General features: G+C 36.5%; 1 protein-coding gene across 11 annotated transcripts in view; it reads right to left on the bottom strand.

Moving 5' to 3' along the window:
* LOC148675643 (dachshund homolog 1-like) overlaps window positions 1–23,127 on the bottom strand; it is a 189,156-nt gene that overhangs the window by 62,240 nt on the left and 103,789 nt on the right. For 4 of the 11 annotated variants that reach the window (XM_088644481.1, XM_088644485.1, XM_088644488.1 and 1 more), the window contains 2 exons: window positions 3,701–3,873; window positions 2,240–2,353 (listed from right to left, as the gene is read on the bottom strand). In XM_088644481.1, the coding sequence (XP_088500607.1) occupies window positions 2,240–2,353; window positions 3,701–3,873 (287 nt within the window). Of the gene's footprint in view, window positions 1–2,239; window positions 2,354–3,700; window positions 3,874–5,133; window positions 5,290–23,127 lie in introns of all 11 variants that reach the window. The other 7 variants (XM_088644478.1, XM_088644477.1, XM_088644479.1 and 4 more) reach the window with 3 other exon arrangements.

The raw sequence follows: 23,127 nt of genomic DNA, 5'->3' as shown, positions 1-23,127 counted from the left end.
GGAGTCTGACGTAATTAATGGATATTTCACTCAGGTGTTCACCAAAAAAGACATCATCAACGTGCCTCGGGCTGAGGAAGACGAAGTTCTTATATTAAAAACGTATTAGCATTGAAGAGGCAGAAGTATTACAGGTACTAGACGTGCTTAAGATAAACACATCTCCAGGGCCTGATGGTCTTCTACCCATTTAACTTAAGGAAACCAGAGATGTGATTCATAGGCCTTTAGCAAAACTCTTCACACAGACACTAAAAACAGACAGGGAACACTCATTATTTGGACAATTACTAATGTAGTACCTGTTAGTAAAAAGCATTACAAAACTCAGTAATTACTTCTACTACAAGGTGAGAGGAATACCAGCTTGAACTAAACTAGATGATCTTTTTATGGACATAAGATTCTGGGGGATAGCCAGACTGGATTTATAAATGATACTGTAATTGTTGCTTAAGTAACTTGAGTTATCTAAACAGGCAATAACAGCAGGCAATGCAAACTGAGCATACTATACTGTATATTTATATTTTAAGAAAGACTTTTGTTAAAACTCAACATAAAAAAGAATAATTGCCAAATGCAGGTGGTAAGCATTGAAGAAAATAAATGCATTTGGAATAATGGATGTGAAACATAGTTACTATAAGTGGTTAACATTCGGACTATAGTGATGTAATTGGTGGTGTATCACAGGGATCTGTATTTGGAGCCCTACTATTCCTGATATATATCAAAGGTAAATCAAAGATTTGAACAGACTGGGCAAACACTTTTAAGTTAAAAATGTAATTATAAATGTAATCATTAATTATTTAAAGTGCAGACTCTTATATGCAAGTGGCAGAAACATAAACTATAAATATGAAATGTATTTATTTTATATTTATTTTGCATAATTTTTCATCTATCCTGATGTCTGTTTTTGCTTGTCTTGGGCTGGACTGCTGTAACACATCAATTTCCCTTTGGGATAAATAAAGCCTTATCTATCTATCTAAATATCAAACACCAAGGAAAAAGCTACATATAAAAACAACTTGTTTAGGTGGGCACATTATTTTGATCAGGTAGACAATGTGGAGAAGCAATAAAAAGGCAATCAGGCAATAAAAGAAAGAATGTAAGGTATGTTGTAATATACTATATAAACAGTATATTTAAAATGTAAAATCTAAATACAGAGATGGTATGTTGAAATTGTTCAAATCAATAGTAAGACCTGTAGAAAACATATTGTGTGCACCCTTTACTGCCACAATACTAAAGGATACTACTGTTCTGGAATCAGTCTAGATTAAACTCTTGTTTTATTTTCAAAGAGACCTCTGTGAAGGGACTTGATTCAAGTACTCAAAATTCCCAAAGGCAATGAGAAAGTCAAGACAGCAGACCTCTTCAGAATGAACAGATTAAATTTAAAAAATGGGGGGAAAAGGTGGAATTCACTTGCTTTTGAGCATCACCAGTGTTTACAAATACACCAAACAAGGCCAATAGCGTTTGTATGATGTAATCACAGATTTATAAGCTGGCACCATAAAATCGTTAAAATAGCAGTGTGCCAACTTTCAAATCCATCTGGATATTAATTTTGATTGAGCTGATGTGTCCAAATGGTTGGGAACAGATGTTTATTCCTCTCTACAAAATAAATTGTCAGTTTTTAAGAGTATTTATGTGCAAACACATACTTTCTTTCCACATGATGCCTTGAGAATCAGAAGAATCATTTGGTGGCTTAAATTATTTTTTGACTACAGAGACATTTGTAAATTCTTTGACTTTTAATACCATGCATCTTTTATTTCCATATTTAGAAATAGAGTTCTTTAGTTCCAGCCTTGAATGACAAAAACAACTGGCAGCCCACTGGAGCTCAGCAGGTGTGAGCCTGGTCAGTACCTGGATGAGAGACCACCTGGGAAAAACTAAGGTTGCTGCTGGAAGAGGTGTTAGTGGGGCCAGCAGGGGGCGCTCACCCTGCGGTCCATGTGGGTCCTAATATCAGGGGTCCTCATGACGGGGACAAAATACTGTACAAAAGGCAGCGTCCTTCATATAAGACATAAAACCAAGGTCCCGACTCTCTGTGGTAATTAAAAATTCCAGGGCATTTCTCGAAAAGAGTAGGGGTATAACCCCGGCGTCCTGGCCAAATTTCCCATTGGCCTTTACCCATCCTGGCCTCCTAATAATCTACATCTATGAATTGGCTTAATCACTCTGCTCTCCTCACCACTGATAGCTGATGTATGGGGAGCATACTGGCGCACCATGGCTGCCGTCGCATCATCCAGGTGGGGCTGCACACTGGTGGTGGTGGAAGGGAGTCCCCATTACCTGTAAAGTGCTTTGAGTGGAGAGTCCAGAAAAGCGCTATATACAGTAAGTGTAAGCAATTATTATTAATTATTATTATCATGTGTGGACAAAGATTAAAAAGTCACCAACAGACTAAGCCCTCTGCAAACCACAACTGTCTCCCTCATAACTTTTTGGAGCTGCTGCTACCAGGAACCCAGTTCCTAGACCTCACAACCCCTTCGCTGCTGCGTTCATTAACCAGAGCAAAGCAAGGAAAAGGACCTTATATTACTCCCCCATCCCTTTGATATAACCGACATGAAACACGCTGTGCCTTTCCATAAGAGAAAGCATTAGTATGCAAATTTTTGTGTGAGTAGTGAAGTACCTTTACAATCATCAGTACCTATACAAAGTAACTTGAAGCAATACTTCTTTTAAAAATGTGGATTTTCCACTCTGAAATGTGGTAGGTACTATAAGTTGCAAAGTCGGTAACAGTTCAGTAGTTTATTTTAAACTACTTGCTATATCTATGTGTGAGGAACACATTTTGAGTTGAAAAATTTTTTTTTTTCTGTAGAAGGACACAGATTTTACAGGCAGGAACAAAATTTAAAAAAGGTTTTGTTAATTAGCTACTAAACATGTTAACAGACCTTTTGTCCAGGAAGATAGATTATTTTAAGAGTGGCCACATGAAAGCTTTAGCAGACTGTTATTTTGTAATGCAAACCATTCACATTAAAATAGTATCTGCATATTGTGCAAATTAGAAGAAAAAATAGCAATAAATAACAAACTGGAAGTGCACACATGATTTATTCTAAATACAAGGCTAGCTTATATGTTTTACCCAACCTTTGATATATATTTGGTTTGAAATCACTTTCACTTCATTGATTTAATTAATAAAACAGCGCTACTGTTTGATAAAACACCTTGCTCCATTTAGAACACCAGCAACATAGCAGTAGCAATAATGAAGTAATTTCTTTTTTCCCCGTTATAAGATAATTAAACACGATTGTTAGCAAGCTAGCATCACATTACATCCTATAACTGTGGAATGTGAAGACATGGCAGGTTAATCTCACTGAAGGGAGACACTGAAGCTGCCGGATTTTTTCAAATGTACAAGGTCATTATGATTTAAAAAATCAACAATTTTTATTAATCATTACAGTAACTAGAGCGTTTTCATGAAACGCTTTCATGATGATTGCACTGTTAATCTTATAATTTAGATAGTATGGATTTTCCTGCACTAATAACGCATGGAAAATGTATGCTTTGAAGCTTAAATGTGCGCCATTATACTTAACTTTACGCTGGATCCTGACTTTGATGATTCTAAATATGGGCTGCCTTTGGCTGCGATCTTCATTGTTACCTTTATAACAGATGTCTCCACTCTGGAGGGGCAACTCTGGACCTGGGCAGCGGCGGCCATGTTTGCGATGGTGCTGAGGTGATTCATTTGACTCATTGCCATGGTAACCGAAGCAGGAGGTAGACTGACTGGAATCAGGGGGTGGGGCATCATCATGAAAGGGAGCTCCAAGCCTAAAAACCAGATACAAGAGGTTAAGGCATCATGTGACAGCCTGTGCTGTACAACACACACACACGTAAGTACAAATTTCATCTAACAAGATTTTTGTTTTTAGGACGTCATAGTTCTTTCACATGTATGCAGTTACAGGCAAGCTAAATTTGTTAACTGGATGTTTCAAATATTACAAACCCTTTAACTTGCCAAATTAGCTCTCGATCACATTTCCCTAAATAACTTTCATTATACTAAAGTGATATTTGTAATTATCCAAAGGACTTGTTGCATAAAAACAGCTTTATATTACTCGAGTGAAATGATTAGCTATAGTTAGATGTTTGCTGTTTTTTTAAGTAACACATCTATGAATTAGAATTTTTTTGAATATGAAAAGCAACAAATGTGAAAGCATTTTTATGGTTGGAATTTTTCATCTGCAAGGTACTAATGAAAACCATGTAAACATACTGAAACAGTTTTTAAGTTACAGAAGACTTCCGAATCCTGAAAACTGAATCACACAGCACACTCATACCAAATGAGTAAACAAAAGCACAGGATGTAGGCGGCAGTAAGAAGCTGGAGGGCCACAGTTTTATTGGAAATCCATTACATAAAACATGGAACAGCAGGCAAAAAACGTCTCATTAACTCACAAAATTAAAAAAATGAGAATTGTTAACATTTTCAAATATTCTGACACAGAACTTCATTAAACGATAAGGAAAACAATACTATTTAGCATTGCAGGCCTATTATTCATAATTTTTATAGACTCCGTGTTTAACACAACCAAAATGAACAATTTCATTTTGTATCCCAGAGGCCTCCTCCAAAAGCCTCACATGCCAGTTCTCACAGACAGCACTGATGTAACTCCTGAGGATACAGGCACAGAAGAGAACTGCAGAGCACAGTTCTGGTTCGACTATAGTACAATCAACCCCCTTTTTATAACAACTACTGCAATTTTAAATAAACTGGCAATAGATTTACAGTATATAATAAACTCTTAAATGACATATAACTCAGAAGTGACAACATTGTCTTCAGTTACAATAGCAAAAACTGTATCGTGAACAACAAGGATCATAGCAACGAATGGAATCAAGGATTATCGAAAGATTCGCAGAACGGTTACTGTTTTTTTCTAAGCTTTTTTTAATAGGAGAGGGAGGGTTACATATTTCAAAAATGGCCAAAGGTCTACAGAAGACTACTGAAGACCTTCAATTTCTTGACTACATTACATGTGTTTTTTTTCCTCTTACCATTGGGTAGAAGGTGGTTCTGCTGGAGAGGATTAAGGGGGTGACTAACTGAAAGGTTATGCTGTCCAGGTAGGCTGGGGTGAGTAACTGAGGCCTGTGATCCTTGGACATTGGGAGACTGGAGTTTCTCTTTATCCCAGGAAACATCACTGCTACCTGAAGAGAGATTTACCAATGAAGTCCATTAGGATGTGTGAGTAATGCAGGCCTTCCTTTGCCTCGTGCAGTGCTCAGTGCCATGCATAACACTAGGGTACTGAATTCGATCTTTAATCCCATAAGGAAAACTACTTCTGGATTAAAATGTTAATCATGGACAAACAGGATCTCAGGATCCATAAAGCACCAAACCCAAACATTTAAAAAAAACATATTTACGTTTATAGTAAACTGTGAGCAGAATGTCATGTGATTTTTTAGTGAAAAAAGAAAGACAGAAAAATGAATGCACTGAACCAGGACAGCACTTTATGCAGCAAGGACTACGGGTACAGTATATAAAGTATAAGCACTGGATTCCTGATCCTGGTTTACTAGTGGCTCGAGTTCTTACACAGACTAGTTTCAGTTTCTCTGTAATCTACCTGAAAACTAAAGATAACCTTTACACAAAGAGAGTTCTAAATCTCAAACAACCTGAACATCAATAATCAATGGTCATAAAGCTAACAAGTTTTTAAAGCATGTAAATACAAGATGGATAGTGTTTTGGCAAATTATGAATGCACAGATTAAAACGTGATAATGGATTTGTCAAGATAATTTGCCTAATCTTTTCTTTTTAACTACAATAGACTTGCATTCATTATAAGTGCGAAAATAAAATAAACAAAAGGGTTCAAACTGAAACTAATTGATACTACGTTTGGAACAGTTTCACTACTTTAAAATTGAAACCCACTTGTAAAAGAAAATCCAAGCTGTTACCTTGAACTGTGTATGACATAGAAAAACGATAAAAGCTTTTCCATCGTGCAGTGCAGAGAACTTAATATTTTCTTTGCAGCCTCAACTTTTTTGTGACACAGTTAATATAGCAAAAAATACATGAAATATTTTAAGTCCAAAGTTTCATAATCTTGAAAGATGCATTAATTAAGCTGTAAGGAATAACATAACAAATTATGCTAATCAGTTAATTATAAATAATTAATGTGTTGAAAATAATCATGTAAAAGTAAGCCAATTATAAATGCAATTACCCAGATGACTAGTTAAAGTCTACCATAGACCAACATTAAGATCATCAGATGAAAACAGCTACAAGCCAATTAACAATACTTGGGACTAATTTACCAATGTCCTACTTTTTTATAATCTGAAATGTCATTTCATGCATATGAGGGTTGCTCCATAAGGTTTATGACAATTACTAAAGCAAATACTGGAGGCCAAGACGCAACACTACAGTACTTGTCGTCCACGTCACATGAGCCCTCGAAACAGCTGGTTCACAGTATTCTAGTTTGCTTGATTCTGCTTCTAGAGCCCCATCTTCTGGGTGGATCAGTTGCTCTGTGGCTAAGAATCTGCGCCTGTGGCTGGAAGGTTGCTGGTTCAAATCCTGCAGCCAGCAGAGGAATCCTCCTCTGTCGGGCCTCTGAGCAAAGCCCGTAACCCCAACTGCTTCAGGGGTGCTGTACACGTCTGACCCTGCGCTCTGACCCCCAAGCTTCTCTCTCCCTGTCTGTGTGTCTGTGTCTCATGGAGAGCAAGCTGGGGTATGTGAAAAGACACATTCCTAATGCAAGAAATTGTATAGGGCTAATAAAGTGATGTTATGTCCTGAATAGGAGCCTGAATGACGGCACAAGCCAAGAATAAAGAAACACACTTTCATCATCGAATGTCAGGTGTAAGTACATTCTATACTGGCACTTGTGCAGTGCCTGTCAGCATTAAAATGGTAATGAAAATGTCATGTTTTTTTTCAGCATTCATTATGGCCTAGCTGCGCATGACAAAACTCAGGTAAGACACCTAACAATTCGAAATATTAGGACTTGAGCAAGATTCCATGCGAGTCAATAAATCGCTACATTTTAACTAACCTTCCGGTTTATTTTTGCTCAGGCTCAGAACAAGTGATTCCCTTGTATAGATAGGGCTCTCTATGCAAACACTCAATGGAGGAGGTTCTACATCTACATGCTTCAGTGAAATAACATACACAGAGACTTATCCATTATAATATTGATTAACTGTGGCAAATTATAATTGTAATAAACACAACTGATCAATGAAGAAACGGCTGAAAATCAACTGAGAAATAGCACCACCTTTCAATATATTTTCTTACGTGCATAACACGTTCTTTTTTTCACCTGACACCATGTCCAATTTCCATATTATCATCACCATTTGTCCTCAGTCAAGAAGTGTACAGATACTGAACATTCTTGAGGCTTGTTAAAACAAAACACACAAGAGTGCTTATATACAGACATACCTTTGATACTGTAAAGTAACAAACCTACAGCATACATTCCTGACCATTATAAACGATGATTTACTACATATTTGGGAGAAAAGATATGTGTGGCAAATAATTATTCTGATCAACAGAATATATCATGAAAAGGAATTTCATAAACTGAACAACCATTGAGGCATTTTTGCATATTAAAATAAGGTTACAGAATTACCTTCTGGAGGCAGAAAGGTCTGCATATTCCTTTGTTAAAAAAGATGTCAAAATTTTATGCATTATTGTATTTCAAGACTAGGTTTTGGTACTCTGCTAAACTATCCAAGTTATTCAACTATGAAAGTCAGCTCTATGTGTCTTTCTTAATCCAAATGTTTATTTTTTCATATTGAACACTATCAAAGCCTTTCTTATATGAATATTGTCAGATCTGTGATAAGTCACATACAACATGTTTGACTTTTTTTAGAATCATAGAATTGTACATTTTATAAGTATACTGTACAGACACATCTGCATACACACATGGTACATGAAATAAAGTGGATGTAATTTTAAGCAGTTTGGCGTCATTATGAATACATAATTTTGCCCTTCATAAATCACTTTCTCTTGTATGGAAAAATCAATAATACATTAATTGTGCTTATGTTTATCTTTAGATTTGGCAAAAAATGCTAAATTAATTTGGCATTTCTAATGAAATAATTACACACTGCGGGCATATTCATCTGAATTAGCACTCTCACTTAAAACAAATTAGAATGAGAGTTTCAGGTATACTATGATTTAATTTAGCAACAAATGTCCAACAGTGAGTTCAGGAATGCTCTCTTTATTGTTAGGATTTAGGATTCAGCTAAACTATAATCACTCTCAGTGTTTAACAGTTCCTTTCCACTTCCAATTGCCATCTTCATCGCTATCATTACTACTCAGTCACACCTAAAATATAAAAGCTAGAGTGAGCACCTGTTCCTTGCTAAAACAGTCTTCAATTATTGATATTTGTTTTGGAATATAATATTGTATGGTGGGAATCTCTGGGGCAAGGACAGTTATTGCTTTATTTTATTTTTTTAAGTATGTCATTTTTCACATTCTTCCATGTGACTATCACCAGCAGTGTGTCCTCCCAACAATTTATGGGAAATTATAAAAAATAATATTATAAAGAACTCAAATACACAAAGGCACTGGTGCATATGTTTCTCCAGGGAATCCCTTTAGAATGAGATTAAGTGGTTGGAAATAAACTGGTCTATTTTACTATTTTACTCCCCTTTTGAAGTAGAGTGACACAGCAACAGGGTTACTGCTAAGTGCACTGCAGGCTTGTACTGTAGCTACAGTCACAAACTGGACTGACTTTGAGCTGGCAAGACATTAAAAGGGTCCAGAAACATTTCATTCTGCAGCACTCACTCTCTTCCTTAAAGGCTTTGCTCAACTGCTTAAAAAGGAAACTTCATCTTCAGTCTTGAAATTGATTGTGCCCCATGTTTTTTGGTCTGCTGAAAGAGAAACTCTGTGCCTTGAGTGTTAATCCACAAAACAATTTAACTTTGCTTTTGAACAAAATATCAGCGGATAAAGGGGCACAGGGATCTGAATGCCAGGCCTTTAAAAAGGGATCGCTGCAGTGTTTGAAAAAGAGAAGTACAAGCTCCCCCTCTCTCTTTCTCTCCCTGGAAAAAGATTGATTTCCATAAGAAAGCTAGCATGCAGATCGACAGAAGAACAAATTCAGAAACAGAATACCGCAAGAAAAGAGAGTAGATTAAAGCGGAAGAAGGCAAGCACCACCTTGTTATTGCCGCTCTTGTAGAACAGTGATTCCGTATCAATTACAACTCACTCGGCTGGACTCAATTAAAAGCTCACACAGAAGCTGTGTGATTGCAGAATACTTACCCCACCACAAGGAACAAATTGAGTGAGTCATTCTTGCACACATCTACCTTTCAAAGACACACAAAAGCCAGACTGAGTGATATCCAGCCTTTGAGAGAGAAACACAAAGAGCCTCTGACTGGTTTGCAGGAAACCAACACACACAAGAAAAATCCCTATTAAAGACACTGATATGAATTTCCCTTTGTCATTTAAATGGCTGTCCTTTATCATCCTTTGCCATGAATGTTGTCTCCAATGTAAACTGACTTGCTCTTTGCAGGATGCTATTTAACTATCCGCACTCTGCATCAATGAATTTATACTCCAGGCTTGTTCAGCCGGGAATGAAATTTTCAAAATGGTAAAGTGGGAGATTAAAAAAACAAAAACAAAAAACTGAAAGGCTATACTTAGTGGAAAATTACCAATTAGTAGTAGTAATAACTGACAAAAATTACAAAAAGATAAAATTACTCCTTAAAAACGTGCTCCACTTTAAGCACATCTGTCCTGTTCTTACAAATATCTGCACATAGTGTTGTTTGTAGGGTACCTAGAAAATCAGCTAAGCTATCATCATCGTAATTAATAAATCAAATACTATACTAAGGTAAATAAATGCTTTATCACCTCATGGGCCTCCTTAAATATCCAAGACACTCATTCTTTGCTTTATTTCACATTAAAGACCATTTTTAATCCAATACAGTACATGTATGTGTAAGCATACAGGCAAATCCTTTCATTATATTTATGAGACAGAATTGCAGAATAACAAATTAGAATAATATTAAATGACCTCCAGGCCAGTCCTTAACAGGCCTGTAATGACCAGTGAGACCTGGAGATTGCTCAGCCTAACGGCTTGTGGCTCCAGCCACCCTGCCTGTCATTGGAGACCGATTGACAGCTGGCTGCTGGAATGAATGGATGAAGACTCAGGCAATGCTGACGCAGGTGTGGGGAGCATTTTACTACCATGCACCACCTGAGTCGTGCTTACAACCAGCCACCTCCAAACACAGAGAACTTCACTCCTGCTGTTACAGAGGCAGTCCAGTTACATTGGGAAGTGTACACAGGGGCTCTGAGGATGCTCAGAGCTGAAATGATGAGAAGGAGCAAGGAGAAGAAGAGGGCACCTGAGAATCTCAAAGTATAAAATTCTTACATTTTTTTTTAACGTTCTGAGGATACAGAGGCATGACTGTGTTTGGCAGCTACTCTTGCGACACATTGCTTTGCTGCATTTACTAGGATACACCTGTACTAAGGCAAACCAGCAGACAAGGTATGGTCAATACAGGAGTCCAAATTTTCCAAAATAAATTTGTTACATACTGTATAACTACTGCTCAGGCAGAACGGTGGCGCAATGGTTAGTATTTCTGCCTCACAGTGCTGGGGTCCTGGGTTCAGCTCCAGACCTGAGCTGCTGTCTGTGTGGAGTTTGTACGTTCTCCCCATGTTTGTGTGGGTTTCCTCCAGGTGCTCCCTGACATGCTGGCAGGTTAATTGGTTTCTGGGAAAACTGGCCCTGGTGTGTGTGTGTGGCCTGCGATGGACTGGTGTCCTGCCCAGGGTGTACCCTGCCTTGTGCCCTCTGGGATGCTGGGGTAGACTCTGGCTTCCCTGCGACCCTGAATTGGATAAAGTGATTAGAAAATGAATGGATAACTAGAGCTCTCAATGACTGGACAAGTGTTCATTTTATTTAGTTGAAACTACAGTAGTTGTTAGACACTAATGTCTAGGTAAATTACACGCTGTGCTTTCATCCTTAGTTCTACACAGGTTTGTTCAGTAAAGCACCCATCCCTGTTTTCTGCAGGTGGGCCGGTGGGAATGGTACCAGTTCTTATAGGAAAGATGAGCAAGTAATGTGCAGGAATGTCCAATCACAAATCTGTATTTTCAACCAATTCAAGAAGTTTTCTCAATGTCAATTTAAATACTGTTTTCTAAAGGAAAAATTCAAATCTGATGGGAGATATTTTCCCCTGAGTACATTTTCTGCTGAAGGGCATACATCTTTGTAGTAATTTACCTGAAGTAAACCTGTGGGACTTCAAAAAGCGAAAACATGTTTATCATTATTAATACAACTGAGCATTTATTGCAGTTTATATGGGGAAAAAACTCACTATTTACAGTGCTGTATTCTGCTTATATATGTATAATCACACATACCAGAGTTGAAATTGAATCTTAATTTAAACAGCCTTTAGTACGCATCATCCACTTGTAATTGAAAAGGACCAGTTCTCATATATTTAGATAGCAAACCGCTTTACACAAGCAGCTTTTGTTCAAATGAGAAAACTAGTACTTACATGACTTTCACAAGCATAACTGCCATTCCATTATGGAAATGGCACTGCACACAGTAAATACAGGCCCCTGGGGAATTGTAACCATTGATTCTATTACTGTGTTTGTAGACGTATTCACAATTGTCAGTTATAATTTTAAGCTGCACATTTAATATTTTCATGTTAAAGGACGTTTGAGGGACAGTGCATTTATAGTAAGTAAAAACGTATACATATATATCACCATACTTATATGTAATAATGTTAAAAAGTGACAGAAACTTTGTTTCTAAACTCTTGTCCTGATTCAAATCAGTTGATGACAACCTCACAGATTTGCTTACTAACCAGCTAGTTAATTTTGTAAAGATAAAATGTTTGTCAAACAGTGCATCAAGGGAATTTGTGTTACAAGGTAAATCCACACTTCTGTTATGCACACAGGTTACTTTTATCTGAATTTTTATCATACACTGCTCACCCATAAAAATAGGCAAAGACTGCTTAACTCATATTGGATAGTGTAACGCATGCGGCCGACATTACAGGTGACGTCACCGCCCTTCCCTGTGAATAGCAGGGGCCGCAGCCGCCGGGCTGATGGGAGATTTCCCTTTAGCTCAACTAGGTGGGTCCTGTTGAGAGCCCGGGTTCGAGTGCCCAGCGGTGGGGGGCCGACCTGAGGCGGCAGCAGCGAGGGCGCACGCCCACTTGAACCCGAGAGCACTACAATATTTTAAGGAAAAATATTTTTTTATTCAGAAATAAAAAAGAAGTGGAGTAGGACTGAGGAAAAGGCACTTATCACAAAACACATTGTTTCCACATGATGACACATTGATCATAAGGTTATGTCCATACATTGGACGAATAACAGCTTTAGCTAGATTATTTCCTTTGTGTAAATTCCCTTCCTGGATTGATCTACCAGCGGTCTTATTAAATGCTAGGCTTTGTTAGGAACGCCTCTTTAGTGTCTTAGATCTTTTTTAACAGTATGTTTTTAGGTTCACTTACAAGGTTGACTACATTTATATTCTGCTTGTGGCTCTATGTCCTCTGGCTTCAGTTGGAGTAGTTCAGCCTATCTTTAGCAAAAAGAGTGCTGATTGTGATGATAGCATACAAGCATACAACTTTTGAAAAAGACAGGGACAGGGCTTGGGGGAACACTAACACCCATTCTTTGAAAAGCACCATTTGAATGAGCTTGGACAGAAGCCAGTTCTGGTCAAAACCCCTATTATCTCTGGGTTTTGTTAAAGGCCTCCATCTGTAAACTCAAAGCCATTGCTGTATACTAATCTTGCCCAAACATTTGGGCTCTTTCAGTAGCAAATGGTATATTACTTGCAAGAAATTTTAAAATCTAATTTACTAAAAGCTTCACCATTTAATTGAATTGAGAATCATATGAAAGAAGAAAAAGGAGGAGGGTGGCTTATATGATGAAACAGCGAGTTATTGTTTTCTTTTTATTTGGGAAATTTAGAATAAAGTGGGTTTGTGAAACTGAACTACTGAATTTAAAGTTTGACATCTAGCCAAGTGTAAATGCAAGGTGATTCTGGCAACAGAATAACTTGATTGAAAATTTTCAAACCTTTCTCAAGAACAGCACTATTTAAATGAATTGTGAAAGGAATAGAATAAACAGGATTGAACAGGTTTACTTAGTATAGGATAGCGATGTATTGTAGATACCCTTTCTGTAATACGAAGTATTTAGCTTTGCATAAAAAAAATCATAACAATATGGAGAAAGTAATAGGGAAGTTAAGAAAGGGAAGGCTCGGGAAAGCTCCACAGCTGAAATGTTGTGTTTTCTTTCTTCTTTTCTCAGCGTGGAATAAACCTTTACTTGTTCCTTTGCAGCCTACGCATGCTGATGCAGCTCCCCACCTGAACTATCAAAACAATATGTTTTTGAAAATGTTTAACTAGCTCGTAACCTCACAAACCTTTTGAAATCTGTTTTCAGAAAGTTTATTTAATAATGAAACTTAATAAATGCAAATTTAATTTTAATAATGCATTTCTAAAAACAATGCATTTATAGAACAATCTCCAAGCTTTGAAATCCATGTGCTAAACCCAGCATGCATTCTGTATATTCTTATTGTCATTATACACCCCTGGATTTGGAACATTACGATACTTGCATTAACCTAGAGGCACATACAGTACATTGGTAAACAGGTATTATTTGTCGTGGCTATTTGGCAGATACACCTCTTATCAATATTTGTTGTACAGTATCTTAGGTTCATCCTAACAAAGTGCAATTAGGATATCTTGTCCACATTTCTACTTATTCCATAGATTTCTAAAAAGTAGCATATAAATACGACATATTTATTAAGCTAACAACACATTTTACTTCCAAATAAAATAGTGTTCAATGACCTTGGAGGACATACTGTTAAGTATATAGATAGTTTTATTTATTTTAACAGTAAATAAGTTAGCGATACTGTTGGAGTTTGAGAGCATATGCCTATGTATGTAACTGGTTGAGGCTCCTCCCCAGCTAATGACTGAAACATTGGCTCTGTTCATTCACAAGTGAAAGCATAGTGGTAATGCCATTAGATCCATACATGCTGATATCATTACAGAAAATCTATTTATCATGTTTTATATTGTCATACACTAGTTGGAATGCCAAAGATGTAGCTGTCAAATCCTGCACTGCACAGAAATGTCTTTTTATTAACTTCTTTATTATTTTTATTCTTAAATCAGGACAAAAAAAGCTTGTAGGACAAATATGTTGAATTACGAATAAAAAAGCATGAGACCCATGATCATGTAATGTGATGGTGATGATAACAAAAATGATTGTTATTGTATATTAGTATTATTAACAAACAGACAATAATAATTTATAAATATACTGAGTGGCACAAAAACTAAAACAAATGAGAAATGGAACCAATACTAGACATGTATACAGTATATACTAATTAAACAAAAAACAAAAAATAAAAACAAAGTCAATATAAATGTACTAGTTGCCAAGAGTACATAATTTAGCTGCACTTGATAGAAAACGACAATTGCTCCTGTAATGAATCCATTATTGGTAAATAACACCATATCTCCAGCAGTCAAACTCTGGAAGTTGTTCCGAATGACCTAATCCAACATTCTTGTTTTGCTGCCCGTTTTAAGCTTTTACATTTACTGTTTGTTTCTTGGGTTTACACAGATGAGCAGGGAAAGGAGGGCTGTGCAAAGCAACATTGGCACCCGATCTAAATTTCCATCATCTTTGCCAGGGCTTCTCTTTGCTGCCTTCATGTTATGGAGCGCCGATCCCATATGCAACCGAGTCTCTCAGCAACTCGAATGGGATCAGGGCAGCCATGCAGCAAAACATCCGAGACTAGATTTGAAAACAGATTCATATATCAAACAATACATTTGTATTTTTGCCAATGTTTTTAATAAGTTGTTTGCAACTTATTTTTTGGCAGTGGTTGCAGGGTGTTTTTTTGCATTATCTGTAAAATTGTACTGTTTGCACTCATACATGTATCAATGCACAGCATTGATACCATGAATCCTAAGGAGAGAAACAAAAGCATGCACATTTGTGACTCAGTGGTTGTAATTAGCCCTGTAAAAGAAAGGCAATGATGTACCTGTGAATGAAAATATTGGAATTCTGTGCAGCGTTTATATTTGACCATAATTCAGTATTCTAAATGGTGCATCCCCCACATACTGTATAAACAAATAAATCAGCTGATCCTTAAAACCATACTAGTGGAGGAACAGGCAACTGCAGTGGAAACACTCTTCTTTTCAAAACCCAAACCATGTCAAGCTAAAACTTATTTTTCTTTTTAGTTTTAAAGCCGCATTCCCCAACATCCAACTACATGACAACTCCCCTTCAAAATGCTCCTGCTCCCGTTGAAAAACAGCACAAACACATAAGAGAATAGCTGTGACACTGCAGGGAAACAGGTTTACTATGGGAGAAGGAAGTCTGGAGGGAAGGGCTGGCTTCACTGAGGTCAAGATTTTGTAATTTAAAATTGTTGCTTTATGCATACAAGTTACTGGAGCTTCAGACCACCCATGTGTAAAATTGACTTCAAGTTGGCCCCACTGTAATGAAATGAAGCATCATGTTTGGGCTATTCTGGATAAACAGTTTCTTTAGATAAACTCTATCGGGGTGCCAAGAAGAATTAGGATCGTTTCCAGATCATTAGTTCACATCACTCTAATGTTTATTTTTTTAAACTTTAATCAACAGCTTGTTCTGCGATCTACAAAAGTGTTTAGAAACAATTCTTCAAAAAGGACACTTGAAAAACTTCAATTTCAACATGCAGGCTTGATTTCTTTGTTGTGAATATAAGGTATCTCTCTGAAAAATGGTGCTATTATCTGCATACAGGATATGCCATACAAGTAAAATACATACATTCGCGTAAACAAAGAGCTATTTGAAGAAAAGATTCATCAGAAAGAATTAACCATGTCGGATAAAGTCCCATTTGCAGTATAAATTAGAAGACTTTATGCAACCAGGCAACTGGATTACAAAATTGCCAGAGTTTGCCACAGCTTCAGTTCTAGATTTAACAAAGAGTAGGTGTGTGCTAAACACACAGGCTCCCCCCGGGGGGAAGCTGTGAGTGCAAATCTGAAGGTGTAAATTAATTCAAACAGAAAAGCAAGTGTGATGAATACACTGATGACGCATAGCTGATCCCAAAAGTCAGCATATAGATTTTTTTGTAAATTATCAGGAGCCTTGTTTACAGTGAACCGTAAAACAATAAGGCTCTTAAAACATTGTGTTTCTCCACAAAAAGCGAATTATCATCCAAAAGAAGCTAAAGATATAATTCTTAAGTTTACTATAAGGATGAAGCCCCTCTGCAATAAATGGAGCTGTACTTGAGTTTAAAGTACATACATATGCAGATTTAATTTTGTGGTGCAATAAGCAAAAGAAAGCTAATAATTAAAAGAAGGGAACTTTAAGACCGAATCAGGAGGCACACTGTGCTCTGCCAGTTTCACTACGATATTCTAAAATATACAGATGTCTGCCTCTAACAAAAAATTATTTATGCAAAAAAATAATAAGATACATATATTTTATTAAATGTGTCAGCCTTATATAACCCTCATGGTAAGACTTCCCTTGAGATGCATGGACTCTGACGTACTAGAGACAAGAAGGAGAACTCTCACACAGAGATTACAAATATTACCAGTACATAAAGTGAACTTTTCATTTTATTTAGTAAGAAAACTCTCCTAATTTTTTTCTCTTTTAAAAGAAATAGATTCAAGGATTGCTGCCCGATTTTGAGTAGCCGGTTGTGTGTTGTGCACATCTCTGCTCCTCCTGATCTCCCTGCCACACAGGGCAGGATGAAGAGGTGGAAATGGACTCCTCACCTGCTCGCCTGTCAACACGTCTGGGGTCCCACAGCCCCACGCTGGGCGTTCAGAGCGGACTGGAGGAGAGATCACAGCGTTGACGAGACCCGTGTGACCTGGCCGACCTCCCTACATTCCTACACCTTCCTACATAACGTACAACATTTGGTGAAACTGAGACAATTATGCACTAACACCGGGGGGAGTCGTGGCTGGCTAGTGACATGACCCAGTCGAACCTGCGATCACAGAGCTCAACCTGCACTGGATCGGTCCTTTACTGGCTGAGCTTCTTGGGAGGCCAATTTCCATGCATTTCAATGGTTCATTTCCCGATCTTCTCATTACCGACACACCTAAATGCGTTGAATACACCACAAAACTCTGGAAAGAACAGAAAAATATTATTGCGTACACTTGTAGATGAATCATGTACATTTAATGGCTATTTATGCAGTTGTCTCAAAGGACTGGTAACTTTATTCACAGCTCTTTTCATCTTGTGTTAGTTAACAGGAAAGAAAACACATTTAAAGCTAACACGCAGCATTTTTTTTTATTCTGGGAAAGAAAAAAAATTAATGAAAAACCTCAGCAGTGCTGAATGAAATCTCAGCTGCACAGTGTTTGATCTAACTCTGTAGTGATAGCCCCCTTTCCTTTTACATTATTCCAGTAAGTGCTGAAGATTTCCCCTGACAAAAATTAAACCAGCACCCGTTTGGTGCTTTATTATCTCTTCAACTGAATGATTTATCGTTTGTAGGCTGAAAGCAAAAGAGGAGGAAAATTACATTTTCAGCGCTGTTCAAGCTGGCCTCGTCTTTGGTCCTATATCCTGGAAGAGCTCACAACAAACAATAATGTCAGCTGTAATTGATCTGAGGTCGCTGGTGAGCCCTCTAGTAAAAGCCTACTATTTAAACGACAAAACGCCTGCCGGTCGTCAGATGCTGTCTAATGAAGCTGTCTGTCTCTGCTATTTACCTTCTCTTAAACGGAGAAGAAAGATATACTATAAGAGACAGAACCAAAAAATATTAGCTTTCCCCTGCGAAATAAAACCAGCAGATGCCTGAGGAATGTATAATTGCCTGCATCAACCACAGCAATGATCCCACACTAATTAAATGACTGATTTCAAGCCTATCTCTTCTTTGTTTGAAAGTCTACAGGAATATTACAACCCTTTAAAGGCATCATACTTGGATTGTTGAAGTGATGTGGTTAAGTTCACGTTTTTTAAAGGCCTGTTACATCGTCATTATCACCATTTTTAAAAATCATCAGACTAACATCATCTTTTTTTTAAAATAGCATCCAAACTAACAGATAATATATGTAAATGTTCTTGATTTAGGAATCAGTTCTTATTCCTTACAGAAATCTAAGGTAACAGACATCTGTTGGAGGGAAAACAAATTGAGCTAACAGTTAACATTCAAAATCTTCAGTATTCTTGCCATAGAACTCATGTGAGAACAGTACGTCCCCTCAGCAGGTTTCCCAGATTATTCTCACAATACCATCGGTTTAGAAAATATTTATATATTACATACTGTATGTCCACGTGTTTATTCACCAACAGTATCGTTCATTGGTATAAGAAAAAAGGAGAGAGGTTTCCAAGTTTTTCAGAACGAAGACCCTTCAAAGTGCAAGTAAAATCAATACATATGAAATGATCATAGTTTCATTACATAGTAACTGAGCAGCACGGTACACTAAAAGAAAACTGTAATTAAGGTCTGAATTAAAAACTACATACAGTACATCAGCCAATGGCAAATTACCAAGATGGCACTAGAGCAAATTTTAGTTTGCCAGAGGTTTCTTCAGTCTACCACATGGAAACCAACCCTGCAAGTACTGGATCTGTATTTTGTGAACAGTGGGAGGGCTAATATATTGATCAACTCCAGCCTGAAAATCCATTCTGAAAGCATCATAGTTTTTTGTCACTAACTCAGGAAATTGAATTTATGCCCACAACAGCAATACATCTCCTGTCTCAAAAGTATCTGAGTCCAAAAGAGAAGAAAACAATCAATAATGAGGTCCAAACATTGAAAGAAAACTTGAGATCAGAACTCATATTAGGGACAGACTCTATCACATAGGGAACTCCGCCTGAGTCAAGTAAAGCAACTACAGCCAAACTACCCCTCCTCCCTTCTTACAATGCAATAAAATGCTGTTGTGCTTTTTTTCTAAGTTGCTTTTTCTCTCAGCAAGATTTAATTATATTTAGAATTCTTGTAATTGTTAATATCGTATATACTGTAATTCTGAATGTCCCAAGTAGTTCATTTCCATCAATTCTCTGGTCTGACAAAGAAAATGTGAAACAAAACATAAGCTTTCATTTTACGAAGAAAAAAGGATTCATTTAATGAAGACAAGCAGATATCTGCACTTAATAACTGCCCTAATAAAATGAAAAAATGTTGTCGTGACAAAGAACCTGGTTTATGTTCCAGACTAAGGTGCTGCCACAAATAGCAGGGATCTGTGCATTAGGTCTGAAAAGAGGGCTTTGTAGTGGTTAAGTGAAAGATTTATGCTATCCAAAGGAGGAAGTGGATGGTTTATGAAAAACTAAACCTTTAGGCACTGAAAGCTCTAACTAACCATATCATTATTTTTTTAAGTGCACAATGCTTTTCAAAATAAACATAAATGAAAAGGCTGGAGATGGATCTAACGTTGAAATGAAGTGTCATTAAATATAAAATTATCCTTTACTTAATAAACATCAAAAAGGTTCATTCCTTATTGTTTCAGGAACTTGTAAATAGACTTGTAAAAACCATTCGTTTGTGCTTCAGTTACTTTAGAATATAGGAATCAAGGTGCCCTGCATTTTAATTAAATCCCATTCAATTATCACAGGCACCGACTTTAGCATTGTTTGATGAATAATTTGTATGAGAAGGTATAGAACTGCTGTCACAGATTAAAAACAGACATACACTTCATAAGCACCAATGAAAGAAGCAAAAATAAAAAAAAAACAAAACATAAAAGTAGAACAAACTTGAATTTAGCAAGCTAAAGTAAGAACACCTCTTCTATTTAAGCCATCAAAGTAAAGCACGTCATAAGAATTATCCAGAAGACAGACTACAAAAGGCAAGTTGTATTCAGTTGTGCTTTCAGCAAAAAGATAAAGGCGTAGCAGCTGTCCTCGGCAGATGGTTTAATGATTTTGTTCCAATAATACTACTTGCTGTGCAGACTGGGAATTAATAAAGAAAAAACTGTTTTCAACACTTAAATTGGTCTCACTATAAATGCTGTTTTTACAGCCTCCCTTTGTGAGATAGGTGATAGAGCTTTATTAATACCATTTGAAAGGACATTCAGAAGAGACCAACATTAAAAAAAGAAACACTTAGGAATATTTCAAAAAGAAATAAGGCTGAAAATTGGTTTACTTACAGTATATTTAAAAGGAGTGTACTAGAGCCACATTTATTAAACAAAGAAGATACCTTAGATTTCACTCTGTGCTCCCTAAGGTTGTGACATGTACAGTAGATAAGGATATATAGTGTACAGTGTACATATTTTAAATTGGATTATGACAAAATGTAAACATTTATTTTGTTCTTATTTCCTCATAAGAAACTGGTTGGCTAGTAATATTCCCAAAAAGCTTAGACGTGCATGTAATGATTGTTCTCTGTTTTATTCTTTTTATGTTTTTTGGTCAAGCAGTTCTATAAATATCTACACTTTACCAGAACATTACAAAAGTGATCTCTTTTTCTTCATTAAAATGGTTCTTTTCTTTTACTTTTCTTAACGGAACTGGCATTGAAAAGTCAGTTAAAAAAAACACAGATTTACCAACAACTATTTTACCAAAAACAATTTAAGTGCTTCTTTTTTCTCCTTAAAAAAAAATAATCTGCTTTTAGTTATTGATATATGAAAGATTGACAAATGTGTATATAAGAATTAAATTAATAATGCAGGTAACTCAAAAAAGAAAGAATGCAAAACAAATCACTTTGTAAACAATCGCACAAAACAGATGTATTGTAACATGCCAGCTAGACATGAAAGAATATACTGTATATATCCACAAAGTATTTTCATTATTTGCATATTATGTATCTGGTGCATCTTTTTATTAGCTTTTCCAAGCTTCACTCCCTCCCCCCATTGCTTTATCTGCAGATTGTAATTAACAGAGCCCTAATCTGGCCAGTGTTAATGACCACTGTTCCATCCTGAAATCCCACTTAGGCCAAGTTGATTAAGATCCAATAAAAAAAGTCTGTGTGCCTTGAATAAAGTTAAGATCATATGACAGAGTTATCCTTAAAAATGCTAAACATTATACTGTTATTAGTGCATAAAAATACTATTTCTGTTATACCAGAGGGGGTAATAAAAAATTACATGAGCATACAAAATAAACCATTCAAAATCCCAATCTAATCCTTGTTGGGTTTTTTTAAATTACACTGTGTATACCCGTGTGTGATTGCTTATTTTGTCTGCAGTCATTCATTTCTTCTCAGAATTATGTGTTTCAAGACAAGTTTAATGTCAGTTGTACCAAGGCGAACTCACACAGAGAATACCTAGCTCCAGAACCAGTGGTAACCCCAATCTGATTAGCATAATTAGTAGTCTACAGATGGCCAGGCATGCCAAGACACTGGCCTTCAGCATGCATTGCAGACTGGAGGCTTTAATCTGTATTTGAATTGGTTTCAGTTTAAATTTGTCCTTTATCATTCACAATAAACTACAGCCGCTGTTGTGAGGAAAAAGACATTACTAGCAGCTGTTTCAATCAGGGGTGCAATATATTCAAGAACAATCAATAAAACCCACACAGGCTTTGACACACAACCAGACAGAGGAATCATTTTCATCTGATACTTAGCAGAGTCCCTTTTAAAAAGATTGCTTTCAGTCAATGCTGGCTGGTTGTCATTCTGGTCAGGCTTTTAAACAAAATACATTAAACAGTATTATCAATCACTAAATACCCTGCTACCATATTGCTTTTGAGTAAATCCAGTTGCATCTGGTCAGTGGGTCATCTCCTTCAATTAGATAATGGATGTCATTTTTTTATTATTATTGCTAGAAATGACTCTATTCATAATCTTCCTTTAAAAGAAATGACATAGACAATGTTTTAAAGGATTTGGAAAACTATTTATAGTTTAAAGTGAACAAGAGAAGGGGGGTGTACAGTACAGTATGTTGTGCTTCCACCATCAAAAACCCCAAAAAGTCCCAATATAAATCACAGTATGCAGATTTAATCTTGTACGATTCTTCCTCGATTCTGCCATAGCACATTCACAAAGGAGCTGTTAGAGGCTTTTATGGACCAGCATTTTAAAAAGGAAACATCCCCCACAGTGTAGTCATATGCTTTAATTTAATGTTTTGTGACAGATAATCTTACTACCTGCAATAAAAGTCTTTGCTTACCAGCTACAAGGAACACACAGATTAACTATTATCTTATTAAAGAGACAGTGACTGTTTAAATACCCACACAGTGGCAAAATAGACTGGGTGATGAAAAAAGAGACAAAATAGAAAATAAGTCATTTATCAATGTATCTTTTTTGCTGACACTAGTCTATCCAATGTCACATGTAGGCAGCAGACATAGTCTGCTAATCCATAACTCACAACAGCTATTGTACGTCCTATTGGAACATCTTCTATTTTGTGAAAAATGTTTAGATGCACAGAAGTAGAAAATGAACAAGAAGAAAGTAGACCTAACTGCCTTTGGAGGTGTTTGAAAAAGAGAATTTTAATTTCTCTTTAATTTGGTTTAACCACTTTCAAAGCGATACAATGTATATATATCTAACCAGTTAATCAATTATGAATTATCAGCTAGTCTTCAAATGAAATACAAAGACAGTGACTAGACAATACTAACACACTAGTTCTAACACA

This window comes from Lepisosteus platostomus, chromosome 2 (genome assembly GCF_059453375.1).
Source record: "Lepisosteus platostomus isolate fLepPlt1 chromosome 2, fLepPlt1.hap1, whole genome shotgun sequence".
Classification (NCBI taxonomy): domain Eukaryota; kingdom Metazoa; phylum Chordata; class Actinopteri; order Semionotiformes; family Lepisosteidae; genus Lepisosteus; species Lepisosteus platostomus.
Note: the sequence above shows the minus strand (reverse complement) of the source record. Positions and strands in the feature narration are given on the sequence as shown.